The 10,373-nt window shown below is 40.3% G+C and overlaps 2 protein-coding genes across 5 annotated transcripts in view; one reads left to right on the forward strand and one right to left on the reverse strand.

The window, feature by feature from the left end:
* Window positions 1-2,716, forward strand: part of LOC117760728 (serine/threonine-protein kinase NIM1) — a 6,149-nt gene extending 3,433 nt beyond the window's left edge. For both annotated transcript variants that reach the window (XM_034583973.1, XM_034583974.1), the window contains one exon: window positions 1,484-2,716. In XM_034583973.1, the coding sequence (XP_034439864.1) occupies window positions 1,484-2,236 (753 nt within the window). In that variant the 3' untranslated portion in view covers window positions 2,237-2,716. The remainder of the gene's footprint in view (window positions 1-1,483) is intronic.
* A 4,522-nt stretch (window positions 2,717-7,238) lies between these two features.
* Window positions 7,239-9,293, reverse strand: ccl25b (chemokine (C-C motif) ligand 25b). Of its 3 annotated transcripts, none has more exons than XR_004613692.1 (5): window positions 9,223-9,290; window positions 8,823-8,915; window positions 8,147-8,264; window positions 7,785-7,899; window positions 7,239-7,682 (listed from the first exon to the last, which is right to left on the reverse strand). XR_004613692.1 is itself a non-coding variant. In XM_034583776.1 (5 exons), the coding sequence occupies exons 2-4, from the start codon at window positions 8,884-8,886 to the stop codon at window positions 7,785-7,787; spliced, it is 297 nt and encodes a 98-aa protein (XP_034439667.1). In that variant the 5' UTR covers window positions 8,887-8,915; window positions 9,231-9,293; the 3' UTR covers window positions 7,239-7,682. The 3 variants fall into 3 exon arrangements, 2 of the variants coding, with proteins under 2 accessions (XP_034439667.1, XP_034439668.1); XM_034583776.1 differs by having other exon boundaries at window positions 9,231-9,293; XM_034583777.1 differs by lacking the exon at window positions 9,223-9,290 and adding an exon at window positions 9,024-9,083.
* Window positions 9,294-10,373: the final 1,080 nt, after the last annotated feature.

A 10,373-nucleotide genomic window follows, 5' to 3' on the forward strand; every position in this document is an offset into this window, starting at 1 on the left:
TCATCATTTGAGGTAGGATATATTGACTTGAATGCATTTTAAAGTTTGGGGGAGATTTGAGACTTTATTGTCATGGAACCAGTAGAGAGTGGACAGGGGATGGAAGGAATGTGATGGGATGTTTCTCAGTCATTCTTCAACCAGGGATGTTGTAATTTTGTGATAAGCATCTTAAAATGGTAGGGGAAAAAAAGGCAGCATAACTGATTTTGAGTTCAGAAATGTCAAAACATTTTACTCTTGTCTGCTTCTTTTCTGATTGTATGATTATAAAAATCACTCACGCAAACAAACATTTTACAATATTTGAAATAAATCTATCAATGAATCAATTAAATAATTTTTTTGTATAGCCCATACTCACAGATCACAATTTGCCTCATAGGGCTTAGAATCTGTAAAAGGTGTGACATCCTCTGACTTCAACCCTCGACAAGGGTGAGAAAACAAACGGTGGGGGGAAAAACACAGACACCTCAGTCACTTTAAAGGATTCCTCTCCCAGGACGGACAGAAGTACCGTAGATGTTGTGTGAAAACAGAGCACATCAATGAAATAACACTATTTAAAACATTCATGGGAAAATACAGTGTCCGTGTTTAAAGCATTTATGCAAAAATAAATGTCTGACAGAGATGGGGGGGGCGATGACATTTGTAAAGAACAAAACAAACTGAGATTCAATTGTTATCAAGTGTTTATAATAGTTCACTCAGATCCTTTAAGTGAAAAATATGTGAACAACAATATGAAAATACATGAGAACTACATTGAACCCTTTATAGTACTGAGGTGTTTTCCTAAATGTACAAATTCTGCAGAAATGAATCATGTGAGTGACACTTTAATTATATATATGATTAAATAAGATAATGAGATTGATGCAATAATAGCATTTCACTCTTTTAGCTGTTCGACATGAAGTGAGCTTTAGCAGTTTAGCTGTGGGGTTTCCAACCTCGGGCCTCGAGCAACCGTTAGAATGAAACCATGTGAGAGGTTTAAAGGGGAAATCAAACTTTGATTGAACTGATGACATAGACATACAAAATATGGCACATGGTCCACAGCCAAGAGGATTGGAAACACTTGCTTCATAGCTCAGCAATTTATAAGCTTACACTGGGTTTTTATATAAAGTTATAATTGGAAAATTCCACCATTACTTGCAGATGTATGAAGTGCAGTATTGTCTCTGATATGTACTGAAGTAGAAGAAAAAGTAAAAATAAGTAAAAGATATTTCAAATCGGTTTTGACGCACACAATTTGCATAAATGTACTTTGTTGCCTTTCACTCAGATAATAATAATAATAATGATAAATTATTCTAATTATAATTATGATTGAATGCTATTTTTAGTGCTTTTACATAGGAAACAGATAAAACTCATCATTAACCATTGGTAAAGGTAAAGGTAAACATATCCTGTAAAGACAGTTCCCCTACTCACCTCTTAAAATGTTTTTTTAATATTTCAGCATGACAACAACATCGTCCACAGAGACCTTAAGGCAGAGAACATCTTCTACACCACCAGCCACTGCATCAAGGTTGGAGATTTCGGCTTCAGCACTGAGAGCTGCCCCAATGAGCTCCTCACCAATTTCTGTGGCTCTCCACCTTACGCTGCTCCTGAACTGTTTAAGGACAAAGGCTACATTGGACGCTACTCCGATACCTGGGCGTTAGGTATCCTCTTGTACTTCATCGTGACGGCCACGGTGCCCTTTTACGGAGACAACCTGGGGAGGTTGAAGCGCAGCATCCTCCAGGGGGCTTACAGCATCCCTTCCTATGTGCCCGACCCCTGCCAGCTGGTCATCAAGGGCCTGCTGCGGCCTGTGCCTGCCGATCGTTCTACTCTCACGCAGATTATAAACGATACTTGGCTGAGGGGGATCGAATACCCTCACCCGTACGTCCCGTTGCCCTTGTCCCCGGCCCACTTTGCCCAGGCGGGACAGGCTCTGTGTGTGGAGGAGCAGGAGGTAAAGGGTTTGCTGTCGGATCTGGGTATTGTGACAGTTCATTTGCAAAACAATCCTTGTTCGGACTGCAGGAGCCCGTTGACGGGGACCTACCGGATCCTCCTCCATCGGGTCCATAAGAGGAGGTCGGTGGAGGCGGTAGGTTATTCAGCGCTTCATCCTGATGAGTACGGGTGCCTGCAGAACTGGTCTGTAGCTTCTGTGACCAAACACACTCCTTCAGCTGTCTGTGTTTTACTATAATTATAAATAGCTGGACTGCTTTAGCTAAGGCCTCTACAGGACCCTTTATCACATGCAGATGTGCCCATATGCAAGTATTCAAGTTGGATTGTGCAATATTGGAGGGAAATGGTGCTCACTAAGAGGTTGGGGTTAGTTGCAGGGTTCTTCTCTCCCACAGTGTAAGTCAATTAGAGCTCACAGAGTGTGAGCTGTGGATTACTGTTCTGATTATATCTCCAACAACAAGCTCAGACAGGCAAAACATGCATCTGTACAGCTATGAGCATCTTCCAATCCCACTTAGTCAGAGCATAAATCTACTGAACTAATCCGAGGCCACAGGAAATCCTAATAGAATAGCCCCTGTCCAACAGAAATGAAACCTGAGACTATGAGGGGGAAGAAACACGTCATGGAAAATAAAATAAGAGGCCAGAACGAGAGACTTTTAAAATGTAAAATGTTTTCTGTGTTTTGAACACAATAAATTATCTCTAAAATGCCTTCATAGAATGTAGATATTCTCATTTTGTTAATATCTATGTTGGGTATTGGTCTTATATTTTATAATCTGTGGCATTTTTTTAACTACCTGGTGGAAGGATGCAAAATGGGTCAGGATAGAGCCCATGAAATTATGGTTTGGATCCAGATCAGGGGACGGATCCCGGGTTTTTTCTTCACTTTCTGTAACATTGCTAGATAGGGCATTTTCCAAAATTTGCATTGATTTCTCCATGGATCTTGATGTAAAAAAAAACCCTATATGTTGAGGGAACTGATATTTATGACTCCGTGAAATTTGGTGCAGATCCAAATAAAAATCTGGATCCAGTGAATTTAAATGTGCTTTCATAAGCAGCACGTTGGCCCTTGGTGGAGGTATGTACTCTGAGTGCTGTTCTAGTCATTAAAGTAATCAGTAAGGCCAAGTTGATTAGTCACAATAAAGCAGGAGGTATGTTGACACAGGAACATTGTATTGTCGATCTTTATCTGCTGAGTACCAGGCTCGAGTCAATATTTACAAACAGACTTCCTGGGACTTTAAAATGACTCCTTGGCTCCTGATGAGCCCTGAAGTTTGGCTCTGGAGCCAGTGTGCAGAGATTCTGGAGGCTTCTCATGCACATTCGACAACCGAGCTGATAATAAAAGATGATGCATCTGTGCACTTTAAAACACTTTATTTCATTCTGATCGGTGAAGTCAAAATTTGACATATAGAGTAAAGATCCTACAGTTCACCCTGACATGGGAATTCTCCTCCAGGGTGCACCAGTCTGAGAGCCAGACATCACTCTTGGCCTGTTACCATCACCTGGCAAGGTGTTGGTTCTGCCAGTGTCTGCACACCCCTGCTGAGTTTCTGATAAGCTTTATTTTTTACAATGAAATGTTGAACCCAACAGCTTGTTCACACCGAAATGTGTCAACACTGTGTGGGCAGGAGCAGACAAACCGAGACACTACGGATGTCCCTACGGGCACTAAAATGCGTCTTGACATGCACTTTGTTTATTTAGGAATCTTATCTTTCCACAAGTTTCACTGGTGGGAAAATCTGTGTTGACATTGCCACTTACGCAATATTTCAACTGCAGGATGATTTTCAGATAGGAAGCCATCAATAAAGTTTAATGATAAAAATTAAACATCATTGTACAGCATCTGATTGCAAATGAGATCACAATTGGGAAAAGAGCTGATGCATTGAGGGAAAGTTGTTTATACCAGAGTAAATAATTGACCTAATGTGATCAAAGGTGGATGACCGTGACATATCAGGTTCATTCAACATGCACTGAAACACTTATCCCAACACTTAAACAGCAATTGCCACAAAATGACCCTGCCTGGATACGATTAGGGACCAAAACCATTAATCAAATATTACCCATCCAACAAATACTTTCTCTTTTGTTCTTCTTTCCTTTCTGTCACAATTATAGAGACTATTTTCTCTCCTCCTTCCTCCCTGGGATCTAAAGAACCAGTCAAGATATTAAAAAGCAAGTCAGCATTTGTTTGTAACTTGGCAGTGGAAGAGCAGCCTTGAGGATGTAGGAACCAAATCACTTAGTAAAAACAATGGTCCAGATGGAGGTGAACGAGTGTCCACGCTGCCATATGAAGACAATGCCCAATACATTTTTATTGAAATTTCAGTAGTTCTTGTCCAGTGAATGACCTCACATGGTACAAAATTGAGAGGTAAACTGTCTGAGTTTAAGTCACCAAAAACTGAAAAACCATGTAAATCGCATAGAACATAGGTTCGGTGATGAAGAAATTAGTTGACTGACAGCTTTTCTTGCGGTAGCTGAGTTATACAGTATAAGCAGTTGAAGTGAATGTAAACACACAGGAGTAACAACTTTTGTTGATTACATAAATGATTTGTCTGCACAAAGGCAGTATTGGTACATACAGTATTGTGTCACTGCACCCTCTAGGACAATACTGTGCTGCAGGAGGAGGCACCGCATGTTCCTATCAGGTATGACAAATGACGACTGGTTGGTCGGGGGGGTTCACCCCACAGCACGTTAATGATCCGAAACTTGACAGTGGCTTCACATGATTGAAGAGCAGCAGACTGAAGCCTCATATGGAGCTGGTTTGTGGTGAAGTGGACCAAAACTGGAAGCAAAGCAACTCACACATGCAAAACATTTGGGGATACCTCTGAAAAAGTGTTGGGATAAACTGTCTGAACAATATTTAATTTCCTTCACGGAAAGAATGTCAAGTGTGTTGGTGTAGAATGGCACTCAGTATAGGGCATTTCTCCGCCAAGGCCCAACAGGTGCCCTACATTCATTCCAAGATCCATGAAAATGACCTGTGGAAATGTTGAAAACGTTCTTTCTCACAATGTTAAAGAAAGTTAAAAGGAAACTCAAAATGTAATGGTTTCTTCCCTGACACATACCACATCCTTCCAGCAAGTTTTGTGGAAACTCTTTATTAGCCTTATTAGATTAAACCTTCCAGTATATACTCACTTACATCTCTTATAATGACCAGTATATAAAATACTACCTGACTTTTCTGTGCATCACGTAGCTTGTGATCATTTGACAAAAATACAACAAATTTACCATTGAGCACATGACACTGGTTGAGAAAAGCTCACAAGATTGCACAGTGGGAAACTAAGGTGACTTTTGTGGGCCCTATAGAGGACTGCATGTTTCTGAGAAATTATATTCTTGTTAATCGAGCCCTGTAGCTTGTGGGAATGTGATGGAATTGATTCAACTCATTCAGGCAGATTCTGTCAACAGAACTGACAGGATTGTAAAATGTCTCCAGACATTACTCACGGGTGCAGGGCATCATGATGGCCGAGGGGCAAAGACATGAACCATCTAGACTGTAGGTAATGTTACTGGTTCAAATCCAACTAATAATTGTTGGTAGTTTTTTTTTGCAGTTATCTCAGTATCTTTCTCTTCCCATTTCCTGTTTGATTCACAGCTAAATACAACAAATGTGAAATATATGTGAAAATAAACAATAAGACCAAAGTCCAGCTGCCTTTTATTTTTAACTGTCTCTCAATTTACTCAATTTTAAGTTATCTTTTTTTTTTACTTTTTAAAGTGCAGACTTTAATTTATCATTTTACTTTTCCAATACTAATACACCCAGAACTTGCTTAGTAATAATTATTAGTGATCATTTATTAGGAAGTGAATTTAGGATTTAGAAATTGTGAACTCTTATACACAGATCAGAACTGATTCAATTTGACATATTAAAGGAAACAACGTTAATTTGTCAGATTGTGCACAAATCATATACAATCTGAATTACATTTCATGTGGGAGTGCCTGGTATTGGGTAATCATGAGAGGAAGAATCCGGACCATGATAGAAAACATCAAGTCAAGTCTTGTCAGGAGCAGAGTTACAGTTATCCTTGTTTTTCACACCATAGAGCATCAACAAAGCACTAATCAGTGACCAGAGTGGCACAGTTGACCCTGTTTTTGGTTCAGTGGATGAGAATAATGACTCGGTGAATGTGGAAATGATAATAAACTAACATTGACTGAGACCCAGAAGCTGTTTCTCTCCTTCTCAGGTAGCTACAGCTTTTATGTTCACTTTCAGTTTCCACCCTGCATTCCAAAAGACAAATGTATATGTTTAATTCACAATGTGAGGGTTAAATTAGACAGGTCCGATCATACTTCAGTCGTTCTTGGTGTGAGGAAATGTATGCTTAAAGGGGAATTACAGTATTTTTCAAGCTGAAAGAGAAAGAGAGAGAGGCAACAAGTAGTGGAGGGACAACGAGCTGCTTCACGGTCACAAGTGAGACGTCTTGTTGAGGGAGACGTGTGTAATGTTGCCAGACTCCTAGCAAACACTCAGAATAACAATTTTAACATTTTATTGGTGAAAAAAGAACTTTCTGTGGACATTTCATGGAGTGACGCAGTTGCCCCATAAGATTACATTGCAGCCAGTGCCGCCATGTTGCAGCTGGCAAGTACCATTCATTTGCACACTCGCACTTAAAAACATAGGGCCCAAGTTGAAAAATACAGGAATTCCACTTTTTTGCATATCTATCAAACATTCCATATAAAACAGAAACATGCACTGATAGATGTAAATAAAGAGCCAGAGTTGGACTGGATGTCTGAGAATCTGGCAGATTTTTTGCTATTGTGTCAAACTTTTACAATCAGCGTCATCGTCTAACCAATGAGAGCCAGCTTTGTTTCTAGTGAGTGAGTTGTGAAAGCCTTGTTGGATCTTATTGTCAGTTATTGCCACAGGTTGATGCCAAATCTAGGATAAGTGAGCAGTTACTGGAAGAAGCTGAGCCTGCTTTTTTTCTTTAACAGCCAGTAAAAACGTCACCTTGGGGGAATTGTGCAACCGTTTTTTGTTTCCCTCCATGTGAACCATGTGATCAGCAAGTCAGGACAGAAATGATTTAAAACAGCTTCATGTTAACTGTCGTGTTACCATATGTTCTGATGAACTATTACAGAATGCAGAGTATTTATGTTTTTTTCTTTATTTGATATTGGGACACACAAAGCAAAATTAGACTGCTGATACAAAAATATCTCTTCTGTGTTATAAAAAAAACTCAGAACATGCACATACATTTATACACAGGCACATATACACACTCATACGTTCCCTAGCTGCCTAATAGTGGCTCATTGGTAGCAGGTGCTACTTATCACAGAGCAGTGAACAGCACTGGCTCATTTACATGAAATTTGTAATACTGGCTACAATTTTGAGCAGATTATATGTTTGTGTAATAGTTATCTGTGTACATGGGATACATTTTTCTTTCAGATACAGGAAATAGCTAATCTACTGAAACCTACTACAAACAGCTCTAGGTGATATATGATGCCTGACAGGGAGGAAGAACAGCTGCTCTCCTCTCCCCCGTTCTGTCTTCTTCTTTTCCCCTTTCACTGGTCTGCAAAGTCAAAGGTTATAGGATGAGTAATTAACTCAGTGGCTGACATTGTCTATGAGGCATTAAAGTGCATTATTTAAGAATTTTGTGTCACCTTTTTACCTAATTCTGCACTTGCATATCCACGACCCTGATCAGCTCCTGGACCCAAGAATCGTTTGGATTGGCACAGACAGTCTTTTGTTTTATATGTGATGGCTTCTTCTTCATCAGAAACCTGCACGATTCAGTGTAAAAGGTTTTAATGTAATCAAGCTTACACATGTTTAATAAGCAGCCAAAGACATTTAATAGTGCACGTTTCGTAGTCCTGCAGTAAGTTTATATTCCTCACTCCCTCAGAAGGCAGGATGTTTATTTTTCCGTCACCCTTTGCCAAATTAATAAAGTAGGACATTTCCTCAATGTGTTAACAAAACGCTCGGCGAGGGCCAAAAATGTATTTCAAAACATTCGTTACTTACACAACAGCTCTGATGTAGCAATCCCCATCTGTTTCCTGCATCCAGTAACTCTCGATATTTGTCTTTGCCTTAGCCCTCATCCTCTGAACGTGCCCGAGGCAGCAGTTACTATAGGAGCCTGGAGAGAGGTGTAACGTTACGTTGAGTTAAAGAGGGATAAACTGCCCCACGTGAAAAGGTCACTCTCACAGAGACGCTCTGAGCAAGGTACACAAAACCCCAAAATAAAGCTCAATTTGAACTTGTCCTTTATGTGTGTGCAGGTCTGTGTTATAGTAGGAACGTTGCCAATGGGGGAAAATGTCCTTAAAAATCAACAGCTTTACTTTAATTAAAGGCGTGTGTGTGCCGTTTTCAGTTTTTCACCACATCAAGCCTCTAAGCAAGTCGAGATACACTTTGGTAAGAAGTGTTGAGGTTTAATTTGGTCTGAATAATGCATCTCATTTAAAGAATCAAGTAACCATTTAAAAAGGAACGTGGTTTATAAAATACAGCTGCTGACACATTTGAAAAAAGCACCAAAAACCGCATTTTAAGATTTTACGTTATAATGTTTCCTGCACAGTATTAAACTAATGCAACAATTACCACTTCAATCTCTGCATCTAGCTACATTTTGCAATAACAATACTGTAGTTTGTGGAGTTAATCACATCTAACTTGTTCCTCTTACCTTGTGCCAGACTCTGGTACATGCAGGTTAGGAGCAGAAGGGAGAAAAGAGCTTGAAACTTCATGGCTGCTGCTGCTGTTTGTGTGTGGCTCACTGCACAGAAACAAACGGATTAAACCACAAAGAAGAAAAAAACTGACATCTGCACTGTCCTGTCTTTCACCCATGATTAAAATATTTAAATCCTGTTGTGCAGCTGACCTCCGTGCAGCTCTTTCCTCTGAGAGTTGTTTTTCTGAAAATAGGTGCGTTTCTGATAAATCACATCTGGATCCCCCTTTTTGGTCTTATCTCTGACGCTTCATTGAACTCAACAGTGGGACCACACATGGCTGGAGTCAGCATTTCTAACCAAGAATAACATGAGGGAACTGTTTCAGAAGCATGCAGAGAAACGTACCTGCTCACATTCAGTATTTCAGAAGTCCTGGGAGGGAAAACAACTTTTATCCAGTGCAGCTTGTGGTGGCTCTTTACTCTTATAGGACACGCAGTGAGATCTGCCCTCCCCCAACACAAGCTCTATCCTTTACCCCACCTCCTCTGACATGTCAACACACCAACTTTTACTATTGCTCAGTTGAAGTGCAATTTGATCACTGAATCCCACAAGGCTAATATATTATCAACTACTGCCGGTTTGTTCACCCCCCCCCCCCCCCCCCCAAATGTTCAGCAAAAACACAGAGCAGCTTTAAGAAGATGAAGTCACTGGTGTAATATGTATAAAAATATACTCTGAGGATAGGGGCCAGAGGTTGATGGTTTACTTCCTCTTCTGCTCTAAAGCATCTCATCCCTGCAGTGATTTGATTGCTTTCAAATGCTCATGTTGTTTGAATCATAAATCTGGGCAGTGTTTTGAATCGGTCATGATGAGTGTTAAGCAGTTTTCAGGCATGACCTCCAGAGGATGTCCAAAGAATTGGGTCTGGACTTTCTCAGGAGTTTGCCTTTCACGCCGTGCACAACACAGCAGGAGATTCTCCGCTCCGACACACTCACAACAACATAGAAATCTCTGGAGCGTTCAGGTGAGGGGTGGCGGAGCAGACGGAGGCAGGACGTAACGTAATTCTGCTGAAGAGATCAAGTGTTTTTGTTTACAGATATTTGTTTTCCTTTTGTGTTTTTCATTTTTGCATCTGTCGAGTGTTAGAAGCGTCATTAACCCCCCACACACACTCGCTCACAGTAAATCCAGCGGAGGATCTCCTGCTGTGTTCTCACATACATCCCCTGCTGAGAATGTCCGGAGCATCTCTGGAGATCAGTGCATGTCTCGAAGCAGCCTCAAAGTATTTCAGTTGTAATGTAAAAAAATTCAAAGATTTATTGATGTTTTACAGAGTCATGTTTAACACATTAAAAGTATATGAATACCTAAACATTTTCCTCATATGGGATAAATAAACACCTCTCATTTCAAAGCTGTGAACAATAATAGGATGCCACAACAGTCTCTCCTCTTCCAGTAAGGCTTACTACAAGATATGGAAACCTGGCTGCAGGGATTTCCTGCCATTCAACCACGAGAACATTAGGGAGGCT

The sequence above is a fragment of the Hippoglossus hippoglossus genome, chromosome 4 (genome assembly GCF_009819705.1).
Source record: "Hippoglossus hippoglossus isolate fHipHip1 chromosome 4, fHipHip1.pri, whole genome shotgun sequence".
NCBI lineage: Eukaryota > Metazoa > Chordata > Actinopteri > Pleuronectiformes > Pleuronectidae > Hippoglossus > Hippoglossus hippoglossus.